The sequence below is a fragment of the Cervus elaphus genome, chromosome 23, assembly GCF_910594005.1.
Source record: "Cervus elaphus chromosome 23, mCerEla1.1, whole genome shotgun sequence".
Classification (NCBI taxonomy): domain Eukaryota; kingdom Metazoa; phylum Chordata; class Mammalia; order Artiodactyla; family Cervidae; genus Cervus; species Cervus elaphus.
The window spans coordinates 11,760,815-11,781,930 of record NC_057837.1 but is presented as its reverse complement, the minus strand read 5'-3'; the positions used below and the strand labels follow the sequence as shown (position 1 = coordinate 11,781,930).

Here is a 21,116-nt window from a genome sequence, read left to right as displayed (position 1 = left end):
TTAAACACAGGACAGGAAACTTGAAAGAGGAAATCTTCAGTTGAATCAAGCAGGCCAAAACTGAAGAGATTCATCTTAAAAGGATGTTCGTTTCCTCCAGATAAAACTTGGTTTATTAAAATGAATCAGCAAAATGAATTATCCACATTTTGAGTTATTTAGGACACAATTTAAAACACAAATAAGATCTCTCTTTACTATTTAGCATACTTCTATCCAAGCTGTCATAATTAATTGGTATGTACAAAAAGCATGAGTGTAATCTCAACTATAAGCTAAATCTGGTCAGAAATTGCAGTTGAACTTCATCTCCTCAGCCTGAAGTTTCAAGTGGAGGACTTATACTCCTACCCTCCTCATGAGAAGCGAGATTTACCCAACAGGTGAGTTTGGGAGAAGGAACTAAGAAGTGCTTGCTTGGTTCCCAATCTCTTCTTTGAAAAGATGTGTGTGCTCACAGCACCGTGAACTTGGGTCTGCGGTAGGCAGCCCGCCCCTGGGATGGGGACTGAGCCTTTGCTTCCTCCCCTGAGGCCTGCGTGGGGCAGTGTCTGACTTGGGATGAAGTGTCTGGAGGCCCGCTGTGACTGCACAGCTAAAGCACGTCCTCCAGGTTCACGGCTCTCAAGTACTAAGACCCAACGTAGCCGCAGTGCTGTCGAAGAAACCTTAGATTGCTCTATGATGGCAAGAAGCCAAATGGGAACACAGGTTGAGACTGCATTTAACAAGGGCTATTTTTATCTGCACCATAACCATCATGAAAACACCATCAAAACCACAAACCCGTGTGCTCTGACTAAAATGGATATTGTAATCACAACGATTACACAACGAAAACTAGCTGCAATTTAGACTCCCCATCATTGCTCTTAGTCATCAATCATCCAGGTGCTGTTGAGATAGAGACAAAAGTGAGCTTCATTTAAAATTTTTTAATGTTTGCTTTAACTACAAATTTAGAAACGTTCTACAATTGCTCAGAAAATATTTTTTAGAAATTTAAGTAACAAGGCTATAAGTAAAATAGCGATTAAAGATGCATTCTTGTGTAAGAAAATGACCAAAATGTTGATCGAAAACTAGAAATTAATCTTCTGATATAGTGCTACAAGTTTGTTTAATTCATAAAAAGGATTTATATAGGATTCCTTCAAATACAAAAACATCCATATATGGTTAGTGTTTCAATGCCAGTCATTCACTTATGCTTAGGGGTAGAAAAACTGCAGTGGGTTCAGCGGAGCTTGGAGATGATTATGAACACTTGCCAAGGTGAAATCAATTAGAAAGGAGGTCAAATATCTGAAAGTATATGTTCGGTTACTAGGCAATAAGATTTCATTTCTAAAGTAGAATTTAAATGCAGCTTTTCAAGAAATTTAAGAAATTAGTAAGTATCTTAAAAATAGAAATCTAGGACAAAAGAAACATAAAATTTTTGTCTCCTTGGTTAGCACAGTTAATTATGGCTCTTACTTAGTGCACATAAGTCAAATAAACAGCTCAGAAGTTGAAAATAAGAATCATTCATATTGGACATGCTAAACCCAAGGAAAAAAAGATAGTAGAACTAAACTTGATCAAGTCAGTCGCCATGCTGTTATTTGAAGGGCATGGAATTGAGGTAGAAAATCCTATGTTTGTTTTTGGAGAAAGATTCATATTGAAGTATTATGGAAATTTCTTCTGCGAGGGCGGCTCCAGGACTGGCCTCGGGGTGAGAGTGCTCAGTAAAGACCTGTTCTGCTGTTTCTCCACCTCAAGTTCGGTGCTCATCTCTGCCAGCCTCCAATTAGTCCTGGGGAAGATGGAAAACACCAGTTTTGTTCACGATTCCCTAAAGGATTTGCATTTTGTAAGCTGCCGCACAGTAAATGGAATTCCCGTCACACCGTGTGAGCACTGGAAGCAGAGAGCAGACCTGCTGTAAACAGTGACAGCTCTGACCTTGTTCTAAAGAAGCTCACGTGTGTCTGGGCTCCTCAGGTAACAAGTCACAGCTGGGGGAGGAGAGAAAGGGCGTCAGAGAGAACGGGAGGTGGGCTCACAGTGACGCCTGCTGCCTCTGGGACACGCCTGCCCCCAGGAAAACAGTTCAGGGATGAAGAAACACACCTCCCACAAGGCCACTTTCAAGCATTTGCTTTCACCCCCCTTGTATAAATGTTTCACTCATGACCTCGGAAAAATAAAGCACTTGCCTCTGAGGAATCACCTAGAGCCACAGTCTCGAGGTAGGATGAGAAAGTCAGTGGGTGAGACTGAAAAGGGCTAAAACGGCCCCAGGAACAATTACAAGCATCCCCTGCTTTTCCAAAGTTCATTTTATGTTACTTCACTTCTACGAGGGGCCTACATAGGCACCTGTTTTTCATTTAAAAAAAAGAAAAAAAAAGTCTGAAGAGGATTTTTGGTTTCATTTAAAAAGGCAAAAAGCTGAAATGGTGTTCAGTGCATGTTTTTACAGCGTGAGGCATCGCGCTCCACAAACAGGGAGAGCGGCCCCACCGAGCTCCTTCCCCGGAAGCCACACCCCACATCCCAGCATCACGTCCCACAGCCCTGAACCCTCTCTGGGAGCACCCGTGCTTCCCTTGTGTGCGCTTATTTTAGGCATCGACTAGCAGAACGTGCCCTGGGTCCCTGCTCCTTTGCTGTATGCTCTCTGGGCTTATGAAAGGCGTCCTAGGAGTGCTCTGCTTTCAGAGGGCGGTGCAGGTGGGATCTGCCCCTTCCAGCCTCCACACCCTCCCTCAGTCAGGCCACCATGCCAGCGTCAGCCCCTCTGTGAACTACCCCGCCTTTCACCCCTGTGTGAACGTGGCCCGACTTCACAAGCATGCTTTTACACAGTGTAGGAAAACGCACCAGGACGTAGTGTCACTAATCTGTCTTAGGGCGCCCCCTTAGCAGGGACTGTCTAGTTAGCTTTCACTGCCTACTAATCTCAAGAACCTGGCTCTATGAAAACTAGGCTTCAGAGACAAATTAATGGACTACATTTATTTTGTGATTCTGTGTTTTGACTTACTTGTCTAGCTTCTTTTCCAATGACTTCCTAACTTTTAGTTCTTCGAGGTAGAGTTTCTTATATTTTTCCAAATCTGCTTCAGAAGTTTCCATCTTGAAGACTTCAGATTCCAACTCTTTCATTCTGAGTTCCATCTGACTTCTGAAGGAAGCAATATGCTCCTCTTGTGCCTGCTCTAAGTTTTCTTGAGATGCTGCTTGTATCTAAGTCAAATTTTAAAAGATATATTTCTTTTGTTAATGATTATAACGTGAATAATTATATTTGTTCCCCTTAGTTTTGAGTCAGTAATTCAGAGAGCAATTTTAAATGTGAAAAAAAGAAAAGTGAAACTTTAAAATAATCATGGTCAATGTGAAATGAATTAAATCTGAATTATAAAATTAAACTGGAATCAATGTTATAGTAGTATTTATGTAACCTGATAATTCAAATAATAGGAGGATCAACTTAAAATTTTAAAAACTGAACAAGACAACTTGAGAATAATTCAAGAGGATGGTACCCATTCTAAACCACAGTACTTTGTTTCCTTCTCATGGTCTTGTTTTATACCAGCTGGTCTTATAAGTAAAAGGATCCTCTAGTCAGAATCATTCTGAAAGATCAATTGAGTGATAACTGTGATGGAAATTGAAATATTTCTCTCTTCAGAGACAGACAAGTGCCCCCTTCCTTCCAGAAATCTACCAAACAAACTGCTCTAAGGGAAGCAGAGGAAACACATAAGCTGTACACATCCACTGTAATTTACAATGAGGTGAATTCAAGGATATGACAGATCAACAAATTAACCTGTAAAACCGTGTTGACTTCTTTTAATTTCTCTACTAGCTCCTGTCTCGCTCTTTCTTCAATCTCCTGCTTATACTGCTCTACTTGACTGTGCTCTGTCATATTCATTTCTATGTGACTTTTGAGGTTCACTATTTTTTGCTCAAGCTTCTTGTTATTCTTCTCTAGTTCTTCACATTTCTTTTGCATTCCTGTCATGAATAATAACTCCTCTCGAAGAACCTGAATTTTTGCATTCATGTGCAGACATTGTGAACATACAGTTTCCAGCTCTGCTGGACGATCATCAATCTGCAAGAATAAAACAAATGACATTTGGTAATGAGGGAAGTGGACTGAACACAGCCTAACACAAACCAAGGATCAAATAAATATGATGGTATCTGTATTGATGAATGTAGGACCAGGAATTACTCAGAGAATCAAGAAAGAAGTTTAAACCACCAAGAGTCACAAAATATAGTCTTCACTGTCATCATCTTTGTCACACAAAATTTGCACTTGATTTTACACTCTTTTATTGTTCTATAATAGTACTTTTCTATCATTCCTCCATGGAATGACTGCAAGTCACCCCTTAGTAGAACGTCTCTTACCCCTTCCCCCCCAACATGTCCCATGGTTTTTTAAAGAAGTTTGAGGTATACTGTATTGAGTTATCTGAGGCTGAGTTAATAAATGCCTCCCAAAAGAAGATTGTGAAAATAAGGCTGTAATTAATAAATCTTCTAAGTATGGATTTTAATCCAATAAGCCTTTTTCTGAACTAGAAATAGTTTTTGCTAATTTGAATTGCATTCCAAAGAGAAATGATTTGCAAGGCTAAAGATATCCCGTCTCCTAAGAGTTTAGTGAGATGATCCATACATTTTTCTGAACAAGAGAAAAATGCCTCTTTCTTGTAATCCTTTGTTACTTTCCACAGAATAAGAGACTATACCAAAGAAAACACACAAAAAATATTTGCTGGAATTTCAGTGACACAGAGTTGGAAAGAACTTTCATTTAGACAGAAAGATTACTTGGTAAGTCGAGGTGAGTGGAGCCGGTGGTATTCAAACATGTCTACAAATTCTTTGACAAGTTTCTTGTGAAATTCCCTCTCCTTAAATATGTGCTGGCCTCAGTAACTGATTCTAGTGGACAGAGTCTGGGGGAACTGCAATGTGATCTCTCAAGCTAAATAGCTTCTGACTGGCTCCGTGGGGAAGCCCACTCTTAGCATCAGTCACCACGCTTTGAAGAAGCCCAGGCTACATACTGAGCACATGTCAGTGTCCCCACTGACCGCCCCCACCTAATGACCCATCCAAAAGCCAGCTCCAACTGCCGGACGTGTGCATGAACAGGTCTTCAGATGACTCTGGTCCCCACCTTCACGACATCCCAGCTGATGAAGACTGGAGAAGAAATGAGCTGGGCTCACTCACTGAGCCTTGCTCCAACACAGACTTGTGAACAAAGGAAATGCTGTTTTGAGCCACTAGGCTTTGGGTGATCTCTAATACAATTTGTTAGCAATAAATAACTGGCACAGATACGGATATTAAAAATGGGGTTCAGTGCAGTTCACTCAGTCACGCCTGACTCTTTGTGACCCCATGGACTGCATCACACCAGGATTCCCTGTCCATCATCAACTCCTGGAGCTTGCTCAACCTCATGTCCATTGAGTCAGTGACGCCCAAAAATGAGGTATTGCCATTAAAAAAGAACTAAAACATGTGAGAATGCTTTTGAACCTGGATGTAGGTGGGACCCGAATGGATACAGAGAAAGAAATGGAAACCCAAAGGGCTTCATGAGTTTGTAAACAGAAGCCTGATGGCCCTTGAAGAGGCTGCCAGTGACAGCTTCTAGGCAAGAGAAGAAAATGACACTGAAACATGGGGGAACGGAGACTCTTGCTATGAACCAGCTGAAAGTAAAATCAGTGAGAAGGATAAGCTATGAGACAAAAAAAAGCACTATTAAATACAAAGGAACCAGGACTCACTGGGTTCAATATCTGTATCCCCTTTACAGCATCTCCACCTGTCCAATTGTCACATGACGCAAAAAGACAGAAATGGCTTCTTGGCTAAGGTCAAATCTAGGGTGCTATCAAGGAAAACATGGTCTAAACGTAAAACCTGTAGACTGTAAAACCCTACATTCAGTTCAGTTCAGTTCAGATGCTCAGTCGTGTCCAACTCTTTGTGACCCCATGAACTGTAGTATGCCAGGCCTCCCTGTCCATCACCAACTCCCGGAGTCCACCCAAACATGTCCATCGAATCTGTGATGCCATCTAACCATTTCATCCTCTGTCATCCCCTTCGCCTCCTGCCCCCAATCCCTCCCAGCATCAGGGTCTTTTCAAATGAGTCAACTCTTCACATGAGGTGGCCAAAGTATTGGAGCTTCAGCTTCAGCATCAGTCCTTCCAATGAACACCCAGGACTGATCTCCTTTAAGATGGACTGGTTGGATCTCCTTGCAGTCCAAGGGACTCGCAAGAGTCTTCTCCAACACCACGGTTCAAAAGCATCAATTCTTCAGTGCTCAGCTTTCTTTATAGTCCAGCTCTCACATCCATACAAGACCACTGGAAAAACTATAGCCTTGACTAGACGGACCTTTGTTGGCAAAGTAATGTCTCTGCTTTTTAATATGCTATCTAGGTTGGTCGTACTTTCCTTCCAAGGAGTAAGCGTCTTTTAATTTCATTGCTGCAGTCACTATCTACAGTGATTTTGGAGCCCAGAAAAATAAAGTCAACCACAGTTTCCCCATCTATTTTCCATGAAGTGATGAGACCAGATGCCATGATCTCAATATTCTGAATGTTGACCCTGGAAAGACTTAAAGTGGTGCCTCAGATTCCTTTAAGGATCTTAAGAGCCTAAGAATTTTAAAGGCATCATCCTGCAAAGCTTCATAGGAAGCCCAAGGTATGATGCTGCTCTCAAAAAAGATTTTTGAGGATAGCTTTTCCAATGGCATGAACCCCAATCGAATTCACAGGACACCGAAAGCTTTAAAGAGAACCTTGGCAGCAAAAACACCACTTGCTTGCTTGCTTGACCTAACAGAGACCAAGTGTTAGTCGCCCAGTCATGTCTGACACTTTGTGACCCTGTGGACTATGGGAGAAGGGATAGGCTACCCACTCCAGTATTCTTGGGCTTCCCTTGTGGCTCAGCTGGTAAAGAATCTGCCTGCAATGTGGGCGACCTGGATTCAACCCCCGCGCTGGGAAGATCCCCTGAAGAAGGGAAAGGCTATCCACTCCAGTATTCTGGCCTAGAGAATTCCAACGACTGTATAGTCCATGGGGTCTCAAAGAGTCAGACACAACTGAGCACTTTCACTCTTACTTTCTTCAGGGGATCTTCCCAACCCAGGGATCGAACCTGGGTCTCCTGCATTTCAGGCAGATTCTTTACTGTCTGAGACATCTGGGAAGTCCAACCGAGACCAAGATATACAAAATGAGAAAAGGCCTTGGGATTTTCTTAGAAGTTTGATAAAGAGGAACCTGGCTTAGGAAACATGACTCGGCTACAGATAGAGGTCATTTCCTTTGAAAAGGACAGTACAGAACTCAGAGTGTGGGCACAGAAACAAAAAAATAGTATTTCTCATGGGTTCATGAGTGATATGCATATATAGCCAACACAGTTTATAAAGCTGATGCCAGTCAGGACAGACTTCAAAATGAATGACTTTCCTTCAAACAGCTTAAAATAATTGTTCATCATTTTGTCATCTTTCTGGAATTTAAACTGCCAATATTTATTTGTTAAAAATAGGGTATTTTACACATAAAATCAACCATCTGCTGATGTCCATGTGCAGAGTCATCTCTTGTGTTGTTGGAAGAGGGTGTTTGCTATGACCAGTGCATTCTCTTGACAAAACTCTTGCTCTGCTTCATCTTGTACTCCAAGGCCAAACTTGCCTGTCACTCCAGGTATCTCTTGACTTCCGACTTTTGCATTCCAGTCCCCTATGATGAAAAGGACATCTTTTTTTGGTGTTAATTCTAGAAGGTCTTGTAGGTCATCATAGAACCACTCAACTTCAGCTTCTTCAGCATTAGTGGCTGGGGCATTGACTTGGATTACCGTGATGGTGAATGGTTTGCCTTGGAAACAGAGATCATTCTGTCATTTTTGAGACTGCACCTTAGTACTGCATGTCAGACTCTTTTGTTGACTATGATGGCTACTCCCTTTCTTCTAAGGGATTCTTGCCCACAGTAGTAGATATAATGGTCATCTGAGTTAAATTCACCCATTTCAGTCCATTTTGGTTCACTGATTCCTGAAATGTCAATGTTCACTCTTGCCATTTCCTGTTTGACCACTTCCAATTTACCCTGATTCATAGATGTAACATTCCAGGTTCCTAAGCAGTACTGTTCTTTACAGCTTCAGACTCTACTTCCATCACCAGTCATATCCACAACTGGGTGTTGTTTTTGTCTTGGCTCCATCTCTTCATTCTTTCTGGAGTTATTTCTCCACTGATCTCCAGTAGCATATTGGGTACCTATCAACCCAGGGAGTTCATCTTTCAGCGTCCTATCTTTTTGCCTTTTCATACTGTTCATGGGGTTCTCAAGGCAAGAATACTCAAGTGGTTTGCCATCCTCTTCTCCAGTGGACCACGTTGTGTCAGAACGCTCCAGCATGACCCTTCCATCTTGGGTGGCCCGACATGGCATGGCTTGGAGTTTCATTGAGTTAGACAAGGTTGTGATCCATGTGATCAGTTTGCTTAGTTTTCTGTGATTGTGGTTTTCATTCTGTCTGCCCTCTGAGGGATAAGGATAGAGGCTTATGGAAGCTTCCTGATGGGAGAGACTGACTGTGGGGTCTTCTTCTGATGGGCAGGGCCATACTCAGTAAATCTTTCACCCAAGTTTTTGTTGATGAGTGGGCCTGTGTTCTCTCCCTGTTGTTTGGCCTGAGGTCAAACTATGGTAGGGGTAATGGCGGTAATGGCCACCTCTTTCAAAAAGGACTTGTTCACGCACTGCTGTATTCAGTGCCCCTGACCCCCAGCAGGCCACTGTCGACCCACCCCTCCGCAGGAGACACCTGGACACCCACAGGCAAGTCTGGCTCAGTCTCTCGTGGGGACACTGCTGCTTTCTCCTGGCTCCCAGTGCACACAAGGTTTTGTCTGTTCCCTCCAAGAGTCTGCACTGGTCATAGCAAAACATCTTCTTCCAACAACACAAGAGATGACTCTACACATGGACATCACCAAGTGGGCAATACCAAAGTCTGACTGATTATATTCTTTGCAGCCAAAGATGGACAAGCTCTATACAATCAGCAAAACAAAACAAAAAAAGACCGAGAGCTGACTGTGGCTCAGATCATGAACTCCTTATTGCCAAATTCAGACTTAAATTGAACAAAGTACAGAAAATCACTAGACCATTCAGGTATGACCTAAATCAAATTCCTTATGATTATATAGTGGGAGTGACAAACAGATTCAAGGGATTAGATCTGATAGACAGTGCCTGAAGAACTGTGGACGGAGGTTGGTGACACTGTACAGGAGGCAGTGATCAAGACCATCCCCAAGAAAAAGAAATGCAACAAGGCAAAATGGTTGTGTGAGGAGGCCTTACAAAGAGCTGAGAAAAAAAGAGAAGCTAAAGGCAGAGGAGAAAAGAAAAGATACAATCATCTGAATGCAGAGTTCCAAAGAATAGCAAGGAGAGATAAGAGAGCCTTCCTCAGCGATCAATGCAAAGAAATAGAGAGAAACAATAGAATGCGAAAGACTAGAGATCTATTCAAGAAAATTAGCGATACCAAGGGAACATTTCATGCAAAGATGGGCACATAAAGGACAGAAATGGTATGGACCTAACGGAAGCAGAAGATATTAAGAAGAGGTGGCAAGAATACACAGAAGAACTAAACAAAAACGATCTTCATGACTCAGATAACCAGTATGGTGTGATCACTCACCTAGAGCCAGACATCCTGGATTGCAAAGTCAAGTGAGCCTTAGGAAGCGTCACTACAATTAAAGCTAGTGGAGGTGATGGAATTCCAATTGAGTTATTTCAAATCCTAAAAGATGATGTTTTGAAAGTGGTGCACTCAATATGCCAGCAAATCTGGAAAATTCAGCCATGGCCACAGGACTGGAAAGGTCAGTTTTCATTCCAATCCCAAAGAAAGGCAATGCCAAAGAATGGTCAAACAATTGCACAACTGCACTCATCTCACATGCTAGCAAAGTAATGCTCAAAATTCTCCCAGTGAGCCTTCAACAGTACGTTAAATGAGAACGTCCAGATGTACAAGTTGCATTTAGAAAAGGCAGAGGAACTAGAGGTCAAGTTGCCAACATCCATCTGTTGGATCATAGAAAAAGCAAGAGAATTACAGAAAAACATCTACTTCTGATTTATTGACTACACCAAAGCCTTTGACTGTGTGGATCATAACAAACTGTGGAAAATTCTTCAAGAGATGGGAATGCCAGACCACCTTACCTGCTTCCTCAGAAACCTGTCTGTAGCTCAAGAAGCAACAGTTAGAATAGAACAGGGAACAATGAACTGGTTCCAAATTGGGAAAAGAGTATATCAAGGCTGTATATTGTCACCTGCTTATTTGACTTCTATGCAGAATACATCATGCGAAATGCCAGGCTGGAGGAAGTAAAAGCTGGAATCAAGACATCTGGAAGTAATATAAATAACCTCAGATATGCAGATGACACCACCCTTATGGCAGAAAGTGAAGAGGAACTGAAGAGCTTCTTGATGAAAGGCAAAGAGGAAAGTGAAAAATCTGGTTTAAAACTCAGCATTCAAAAAACAAAGATCATGGCATCTAGTCCCATGACTTCATGGCATATAGATGGGGAAACAATGGAAACAGTGACAGATTTTATTTTCCTGGGCTCCAAAATCACTGCAGATGGTGACTGCAGTCATGAAATTAAAAGACCCTCACTCCTTGGAAGAAAAGCTATGATCAACCTAGACAGCATATTAAAAAGCAGAGACATTACTTTGCCGACAAAGGTCTATCTAGTCAAAGCTATGGTTTTTCCAGTAGTCATGGATGCATGTGAAAGTTGGACCTTCAAGATAGCTGAGCACCGAAGAATTCATTCTTTTGAACTGTGGTGTTGGAGAAGACTCTTGAGAGGTCCTTGGACTGCAAGGAGATCAAACCAGTCAATCATAAAGGAAATCAGTCCTGAATATTCATTGGAAGGACTGATGCTGAAGCTGTAGCTCCAATGCGAAGAACTGACTCATTGGGAAAGACCCTGACGCTGAGAGTGATTGAAGGCAGGAGGAGAAGGGGACGACAGAGGATGAGATGGTTGGATGGCATCACCAACTCGATGTACATGAGTTTGAGCAAGCTCTGGGAGTTGGTGATGGACAGGGAAGCCTGGTGTGCTGCAGTCCATGGGGTCGCAGAGTCGGACACAACTGAGCGACTGAACTGAAACATCAAATACTACATGCTGATGAAATTTTTTTTAAGTGTGGCTATTACATTTTACTTTCTAAAGATGCTCTAAAATAATTTTCATCAGTGGTTCAAGATATTCCAGGATAAATATCATCTTACTAAAGTAATCTTTGAAAAATTCCCATGCACACCCCAGCTCTTTTTAAAAAAAAAAAAAAAATCCAACAAAGGAAAAATACATTCTTTCAGAAACACTGTTCTATACAGATGTAGTATTCACCTGGTGAAGAGAATAAACTACAATGTTAAAAATGATTCATTCTCAAAAATCTCACAGAAGGGTTAGGATTACAAGAGAAACAGAATTCTCAATCAAATCATTACTCAAATTTCTAGACTCGAACAGATGTTTGTGTACCAATGTTCAAGGCAGCATTATTAACAATAGCCAGAAAGTGGAAAAACCCCGATTTCATTGACAGGGGAATGAACAAACAAAATATATTCTATATAAAATATTGCTTTTGGACTGGACTGTCACACACTTTTAAAATAAAATCATACTACAAAAATCATTAATTTTATGAATTCAGTCCATTTCTTCTATAAAGAGTAATTACACTCATCTCACACGCCAGTAAAGTAATGCTCAAAGCCAGGCTTCAGCAATATGTGAACCATGAACTTCCACATGTTCAAGCTGGTTTTAGAAAAGGCAGAGGAACCAGAGATCAAATTGCCAACATCCGCTGGATCATCGAAAAAGCAAGAGAGTTCCAGAAAAACATCTATTTCTGCCTTATTGACAATGTCAAAGCCTTTGATTGTATGGATCACAATAAACTGGAAAATTCTGAAAGAGATGGAAATACCAGACCACCTGACCTGCCTCTTGAGAAACCTATATGCAGGTCAGGAAGCAACAGTTAGAACTGGACATGGAACAACAGACTGGTTCCAAACAGGAAAATGAGTACATCAAGGCTGTATATTGTCACCCTGCTTGTTTAACTTATATGCAGAGTATATCACGAGAAACGCTGGGCAGGAAGAAGCACAAGCTGGAATCAAGATTGCCAGGAGAAATATCAATAACCTCAGATATGCAGATGACACCACCCTTCTTACAGAAAGTGAAGAGGAACTAAAAAGCCTCTTGATGAAAGTCAAAGAGGAGAGTGCAAAAGTTGGCTTAAAGCTCAACATTCAGAAAACTAAGATCGTGGCATCTGGTCCCATCACCTCAGGGGAAATAGATGGGGAGACAGTGGAAACAGTGTCAGACTTTATTTTTTTGGGTTTCAAAATCACTGCAGATGCTGATTGCAGCCATGAAATTAAAAGACACTTACTCCTTGGAAGGAAAGTTATGACCAACCTAGATAGTATATTAAAAAGCAGAGACATTACATTGCCAACAAGGGTCCATCTAGTCAAGGCTATGGCTTTTCCAGTGGTCATGTATGGATGTGAGAGTTGGACTGTGAAGAAAGCTGAGTGCCGAAAAATTGATGCTTTCGAACGGTGGTGTTGGAGAAGACTCGAGAGTCCCTTGGACTGCAAGGAGATCCGACCAGTCCATCGTAAAGGGGATCAGTCCTGGGTGTTCATTGAAAGGACTGATGCTGAAGCTGAAACTCCAATACTTCGGTCACCTCATGTGAAGCGTTGCCTCACTGGAAAAGACCCCGATGCTGGGAGGGATTGGGGGCAGGAGGAGAAGGGGATGACAGAAGATAAGATGGCTGGATGGCATTACCGACTCGATGGGCATGAGTTTGAGCAAACTCCAGGAGTTGGTGATGGACAGGGAGGCCTGGAGTGCTGCAGTTCATGGGGTCGCAAAGAGTCGGACACAACTGAGCGACTGAACTGATGCTATTAGTAGCAAGCAGTATCAGTAAAATACCATAAACCTTTTAATCAATGACACTTTTCACATTGTCCAAAATATTCTTATATATTACTATTAAAAAAATTAAAATTCTTCCTCAGTATGACAGAAATTAAGAGGTTGACTTACCAATCTTATACTTAAGAGGTTTTTCTGAAGCTGTTCAATTTCGCCCGCTTGCTTTTTGACTGTAGTTTGTGACTTGGCATTTTCAATTTCAAGCCTAAAATGAAGATTTTAAAACAATGATTCTCACACATAGGGTTTCTTGTTTAAAGATGTTTTTCAATGTGGACCGTTTTCAAAGTCTTTATTGATTAACTGCAATATTGCTTCTGTTTTATGCTTTGGTTTTTTGGCTGTGAGGCACGTGGGATCTTAGTTCCCCAACCAGGGATCAAACCACACCCTCTGCCTTGGAGGGCATAGTTTTAACCACTGGACTGTCACGGCAGTCCTTCACACACAGATTTTTAAAATACCACACTGTTTCTGAACAAACATCTGCAGGTTCAATTTGTAGGTTTTTAGAATTTTGAAAAGTAAATGATTTGGCAACTGTACTGTTTTTCTAGTTGTGTTTTGTGGCTAATTGGCTTCCTTGGTGGCTCAGACAGTAAAGAATCTGCCAACAATGCGGGAGACCCAGGTTCGATGCCCGAGTCAGGAAGATCCCCTGGACAAGGAAACGGCAACCCACTCCAGGATTCTTGCCTGGAGAATTCCATGGACAGAAGAGCCTGGTGGGCTATGGTCCATGGAGTCATCAAGAGTTGGACATGACTCAGTGACTAACACTTTCACTTTTCACTTGTGGATAATGTGCAAAATATGGAAATAATGGGGGAAAATATGCATCTCAAAACAGCTCAAAGCTGAAATGTTACCCAGCTTCACAATGATGTTTTTATTATCATTACTGATCTAATTCTCATATTATACTGCTTATCTGCTTTATACTTAAGTTGTTTTCTGTGCTGCTTTAAATCATACTTTTGGATGTGATCCTGTGTTTTTTCAGCATATCTCACGGCCTCTGTATGTTGATCCTGTGTTTCTTGAGACTGAAAAGAGAAAAAGGAAAAAAACAACTGTTTAATTACTAATAACCTAACAGACAAAGGATTGATCTCAAAAATATACAAGCAACTCCTGCAGCCCAATTCCAGAAAAATAAATGACCCAATCAAAAAATGGGACAAAGAACTAAACAGACATTTCTCCAAACAGATGGCTAACACACACATGAAAAGATGCTCAACATCACTCATTATCAGAGAAATGCAAATCTAAACCACAATGAGGTACCACTACATGCCAGTCAGAATGGCTGCTATCCAAAACTCTACAAGCAATAAATGCTAGAGAGGGTGTGGAAAAAAGGGAATCCTCTTACACTGTTGGTGGGAATGCAAACTAGTACAGCCACTATGGAAAACAGTGTGGAGATTTCTTAAAAAACTGGAAATAGAACTGCCATATGACCCAGCAATCCCACTTCTGGGCATACACACTGAGGAAATCAGATCTGAAAGAGACACGTGCACCCCAATATTCATCGCAGCACTGTTTATAATAGCCAGGACATGGAAGCAACCTAGATGCCCACCAGCAGATGAATGGATAAGGAAGCTGTGGTACATATACACCATGGAATATTACTCAGCCGTTAAAAAGAATTCATTTGAATCAGTCCTAATGAGATGGATGAAACTGGAGCCCCTTATACAGAGTGAAGTAAGCCAGAAAGATAAAGAACATTACAGCATACTAACACATATATATGGAATTTAGAAAGATGGTAACGATAACCCTATATGCAAAACAGAAACACAGACACAGAAATACAGAACAGACTTTTGAACTCTGTGGGAGAAGGTGAGGGTGGGATGTTTCAAAAGAACAGCATGTATACTATCTATGGTGAAACAGATCACCAGCCCAGGTGGGATGCATGAGACAAGTGCTCGGGCCTGGTGCACTGGGAAGACCCAGAGGAATCGGGTGGAGAGGGAGGTGGGAGGGGGGATCGGGATGGGGAATACGTGGAAATCTATGGCTGATTCATATCAATGTATGACAAAACCCACTGAAATGTGAAGTAATTAGCCTCCAACTAATAAAAAAAAAATTTAAAAAAAATTAAATAAAATAAAAATAAAGCTAAAAAAAAAAAAACCACAATTTGATATTTCAGGCAGACGGCATGCCAACGGAAGTGGTCTTCTACACAAGTCACCCTGATATCCCTCTCCATACCATTGCAAGGGGCAGTAAGGGGGAGCATGAGGCCCAGAACACGTGTCCAGTACCTCAAAACCGTTCACTGACTCCACTAACCAGCTAGTACTCTAGTACTTTTCTCCACTTACAGTAATTTGTAACTTACTTCTTCTCTGTACTACTCAGTGGACAATGACCAGAGGTTAATATGCACATAGCACCTCCCGGACAGAGTGGTGCAGAACTTACATGACCGTCAGAGGAAGAGTGAAGTCACTGCCATGGAAATATTACCCTACTGCTAAATCAAAGTTGTGAGTCAATTCATTCCCACAGCTGTTAATGTCTAGCAAGCACTCCGGTGAGACAATTCAGGTTACAAGGTACGGATATCAGAGAGGCTATTCCCAGAACTTTACAGTTGGTGAAAGGCTAGAAATCTATAAATCCCACTTCTGCCTACATAATGGAGGAAGGCAAATTTACACTTTTCTCCCAGAGTCAGGGAGAAAAATGAGCATTTAATTGAACAATTCTCCTCTATTAGACTAAGTGCTGTCAATTGTACACTGAGTTGCTTAAAATACATTTTAATAAAAGTTTTATTATACAAACATCTTCAAGAAGAAATAACTGGCATGGGATGAAGTACTTAGTTGTTTCCTAACAATTGTTAAGCTAAACTGTTTTCCATTTATGCAAGACAAGTGCTGTGCATATCAACAAATGTTCCCTGTTAGACCAAGATTCTCCCTCATGAAAAAAATTACAACAATGCAAAATTAAGGGCTAGATTGCACAGACTACATGACAGGGCTGAAGAGAAAAGGCTCAATGAGAGCTGGACAGTCAGGAAAGCTCCATGGAGGAGGAGGGACTGGGCACCAGGTCTGAATAAATGGAGGACTACCCAAGAGGAAAAGAAACTGTGAAGACAGAAAGGACAATCTAAGCAAAGGTCAAGGAAAGGTGAAATCAGCCAGTGAACTCTGAGGATAAAATCCAACCGCAGGAAAATAAAAACATGTCTATCCAGAAATGTGTAAACCAATGTTCACAGCAGCATTATTAATAGTGGCAAAGTGGAAACAACTCAAATCTCCATCAACTTATGAATGGATAAATATAGCCACGTACTGTTTATTGTTTGACAGTCAACAGAAATGGAAGAACTGATACATGCTATAACATGCTATAGCTATAACATGTGCTATAACATGGATGAACCACAAAATGACATCAAATGAGAAAAGCTCATCCCAAAGGAGCATACTGCATGATTCCATTTATATACAATACCCAGAACAGGCATGTCTACAGAGACAGATATTAGACTGGGGGTTGCCTGGCTCTGAGGGAGATGGGGGGGGGCGGGTCGTAGGAGGTAGCTAAGGGATGCAGGGTTTCTTTTGGGGTTGTAGAAATGCTCTAAAATTGACTGTGGTCACAGGTGACACCTCTCTAGACTAAGAGATACTGAACTACACACTTGGAATGGGTGAATTATATGATACGTGAATTATATCTCAATAGCTTTTTAAAAATCCAAAGGCACCATCTAGATAATCTTCTTCATTCTCTATTTTTGATGAGGGTATTATACTCCATCTGAGTACCCCATGCTTTTACAATGTATCGAAAATGAAGAGAAGGCAGTGCCTAACTTCAACTTGTTTGTATAATACACTTTCTGCACAAGTTATTCTGAAATGCACAAAATAAATACATACAGAACTGCATAGCCATTCAGAAAAGTGAAGATGAGAAATGATCATTTTCTGGAACCTTCCATTAAACATTATCCTCTGATTTTCTCTGGCTTGACTCATCATGGTAATACAGGGATCACGAAATAAAATATTGTTCAATCGAAAAAAAAGTCTCTCCACAGATGTATAGAACAGACTTTTGGACTCTATGGGAGAAGGCGAGGGTGGGATGATCTGAGAGAACAGCATCGAAACATGTACATTATTATCAAGTGTGAAACAGATCGCCAGTCCAGGTTGGATGCATGAGACAAGTGCTCGGGGCTGATGCACTGGGATGACCCAGAGGGATGGGATGGGGAGGGAGGTGGGAGGGGGGTTCAGGATGGGGAACACATGTAAATCCATGGCTGATTCATGTCAATGTATGGCAAAAACCAGTACAATATTGTAAAGTAATTAGCCTCCAACTAATAAAAATTAAAAAAAAAAAAAGAAATAACTCCGAAAGAAAAAAGAAAAATAAGTCTCTCAAGTTGTGTGAAGAATGATGCACAATTCTCCACTTTCCTAAGGGTATATAATATACGAAAACAATATATATAATGCAAATGGCAGAATGAAAGTCAGAGTTTAAGAAATGAGTGCACTTAAAGATTAAAAAACTTATAGTAAATTACTAGTAATGAAAATAAAAAAGAAAGCTGTCCATGAAAAAGAGCGTCCTAAAACACTTTATCCTATGTATTCACCGTTGACACATTCAATTTCACACATACCTGACTTGTGAGTTGATATAAGTTCTTTAAATCCCGTGCCTCAACTTCTAACTTGGCATGATAACGTGACATGACCTCCAGGGACAGCTCCGACGCAGACTGCTTTTTGAGGCTATCAGCCAGTTCTTGCCGAAGTTGTCTCACAACTGCCTAATAAGATGCTCTGTCACTGAGTTTATCAAATCACTTTACTATGACGTTGTGTTAGTAGTACATAACGCCAACATATGGACTTTGAAAACTATCACCACACACAGCAACTCACCTTCTCTCCCTCCTCCCTGAATGTGGTTGCAGACCCAGAAGGGCCCCCCACCGGCCTTCCTGATATTAAGTTCCTCAGACGAAGGAGGCAGCCCCACTGTCCACGCCCTGCCCCTCCCGATAAATCTGCAGAGCTCCACCACCTCACGTCCAGAATGAAACAGGTGTGTAGGTGGGACAAGCAGTGGAAAATTCCACCCTGTGGACACATTTTTCCTCTTTATTAGAGGCTTCAATTAACATCAGAGATCTTCACATATTCCAACCAGTGCTCAGATCTTGCCAACAGATTCCTATCCCAGCAGTAAAATGAGGCCATTCCCTTGGGGCTTATCCATCTGATACCTGGTCGTGTGTCTATGTTAATCCCAGACTCCTACTCTCCCCCTGCCCCCCGCCTCTGCCCGTGGCTGACCACCAGGCGCCCCTGCGGAGCACAGGGGCTCTGCTCAGTGCCCTGCAGTCACCTGCCTGGGAGAGGACCTGGGAGAGAACGGATACGTGTGTAACTGCACCACCGCGCTGGGCACCCGAAACTGACGCAGAAGTATAAACCAACTACACTCCAACACAGAAGAAAAATACAATCTGCAAATGAGGTTGCTCCCATGGCCCTCAGGGAGCCTCGACAGCCTGGCCTCCACCTGCCTCTGGGCCGTGGCCCCTACAGCCCGCTCCCTGACTCCCTCCATTCCTGCTGCTCTCAAGTCCTGCCACGCTTCATTTTTAGTGGACACGCTTGTATCTAAATGGTAGTAACTGATGCTGAAAATGAGAATTATGAGTAAATTGTTTGTAAACATATTCTAAGTAAATAGCATAAATAGCAGTGGGAAGATTAAAACAAGAAGAGCTTGGTTAAAAGCTCACCACTTGAGTCCCAAATTATGATTTAATGACAAGTATATTTAAATGACTTGTCAATGAATTCTCAATTTAATGACAACTCTATTTTATAGAGTTGAGAGGTCATAAGAAAAAATGATTCAAGTCTGAAATGTTTTCCAAGCTAATTCAAATTTACATGAATAAAACTAAAGTTACACCAACAAATATGACAGAAAGGTATGACAAGCTACTGAAGCCAAAGTACTACATATAAGTGATAGCATCTGGGAAACACGGAATTGACTGTCAAGGTAATCCATGTAACTGAAGCTTAATTTCAAAATATTCAGTTTAGGTTTGAGCGTTTCTTTTATCTGCTTCATCATGATACTGACATGTGGTTACATAGAGATTAAAATTATTTTCTGAATAGTAAAAGAGTAAATTACTAATACCTGTCTATATTAAAAATTTAGAATTTAATCTCTTAACATTTCATAAGCGACACGATGTCTCTACTCAAAGTGAAGCATCTCTCAGGTCTAATTTTTATTTGCTAGATACAAGGTGTGCTTTTTAGTCTGTTTTAGAGACCATAGATTCATAGCCTGTGTATTTTTTATATTCAGCTAGATTCAACATTTAGCCAGAATTAAGAATCACTTTGAATTTTCTTTCAGGAAGTCTGAGAATTATTTCTCCTTCTGGATACTTACTTGTCTTTCTGCTTTCTCATTTTCATACTGACACATTCTCTCTTCTAAATGATTCAATTTGTTGCTTAAATCCTTGCTTCTTTCCTCCAGCATCAGATCCTGTTTCTCATGTTCAGCATGAAGATTTTTCACGATCTGCTGAAACTGGTCTTGGATGCTAATGACTGTCTTCTCTTTACTGTCGGCTCTATTTTGTGCATTATTCAGCTGCTGTCGGAGCAACATGTTTTCACTCTGGAGTTGGGATAACCTCTCCTCTAAGGATTCCTGCTTTCCAAGGTATTCCTTCACTTTGCCTTGTTCGTTCTGATACATGTGTCCAATATCCTGCTTTTGACACTCTGCTTGGCGTAAGTCTCTCTGGACACGTTCTAACATCAAAGTCTTTTCTCTGAGATCATCTCTCGTCTGATGCAGCTTGATTTTTAGCTTATTGAATTTATTTTCCACTTTAGAAAGTTGCTGGGAAAGCATCTCATTGTCACTTTTCAGCTTAGCCATATGGAACTTCATTGGGTCCTGCAAGCGTAACCTCTTGTCTTTTGCTTTCTGGGAGGCAAGTGACAGGTGTCTTTGTGATATCTGACCTTGATCATGATTGTGTATGGCAGCAGCCAGTCTAGAGTGGTAGGATTCCACTTCTGTTTCTAGTCTTTCTTTGCTTCGCTTTGCGTACTCCAGCTCAGGGTTTAGCATTGTATTTTCAGCTACCGGAACGTTAAGCTGGCCAGTATGCTGGAATATGGTCTTTGTCAATGTTTCCTTGTTCAATTTTATTGCCTTTTGAGGATAATCATTCTCTCCTTTTACAATTTCAGTATCTTCAAAACATTTCTTTTCTTTCTCCTGGTTCTGATTTTTCACTGTGTCTATTTCTAATCTTGGCATGGCAATTTCATCCTGCATGTGGCTTTTGCGCAACAGACCTTTTGCTTTTCTACCACTATCAGAAACCTAAGTGAGACAAAAGAGACTTTTAGTTAGTACTCAATAAAATGACATTTCACCATTTCCTCTGAAATGAAAGACTAACCTGTATGTTTAGACAATGAAAAGACTGCACCAAGTGGATCTCCAAATGGAAAAAATAAGGTTCGATACAAACCTCAGACCTTATACAAGCAGAAATTCCCAAAGGTTCAAAAAGTTAATTGAAGACAATGAATCCATGAAAGGAAAAAGAAACCCCAAGGAACTTTTCAAGAAGCTCAGAACTGGAAAGGGTTTCTCTGAATTACAACAAACCCAGAAAGCTTAAAATAAAAGATTTATAGATCTAACTACACTTAAAAATTGCATCTGATGTGGTATATTTATATAGTGGAAAACTACAAAGCCATAAAAAAGCTTTGCTTTTTTGCAAATAATGCTATTTGCAGCAACAAAGATGGACCTAGGCATGATCACACTAAGCGACCTAAGT

The 21,116-nt window shown here is 41.1% G+C and overlaps 1 protein-coding gene across 1 annotated transcript in view; it reads right to left on the bottom strand.

Moving 5' to 3' along the window:
• Window positions 1–920: 920 nt before the first annotated feature.
• LOC122682149 (putative ankyrin repeat domain-containing protein 19) overlaps window positions 921–21,116 on the bottom strand; it is a 69,470-nt gene continuing 49,274 nt past the window's right edge. The window contains exons 16-22 of the mRNA XM_043884938.1: window positions 19,694–20,647; window positions 17,886–18,035; window positions 14,168–14,238; window positions 13,304–13,397; window positions 3,830–4,120; window positions 3,035–3,237; window positions 921–1,801 (exon numbers count right to left, since the gene is read on the bottom strand). Coding sequence (XP_043740873.1) covers window positions 1,675–1,801; window positions 3,035–3,237; window positions 3,830–4,120; window positions 13,304–13,397; window positions 14,168–14,238; window positions 17,886–18,035; window positions 19,694–20,647 — 1,890 coding nt within the window. The 3' untranslated portion in view covers window positions 921–1,674. The remainder of the gene's footprint in view (window positions 1,802–3,034; window positions 3,238–3,829; window positions 4,121–13,303; window positions 13,398–14,167; window positions 14,239–17,885; window positions 18,036–19,693; window positions 20,648–21,116) is intronic.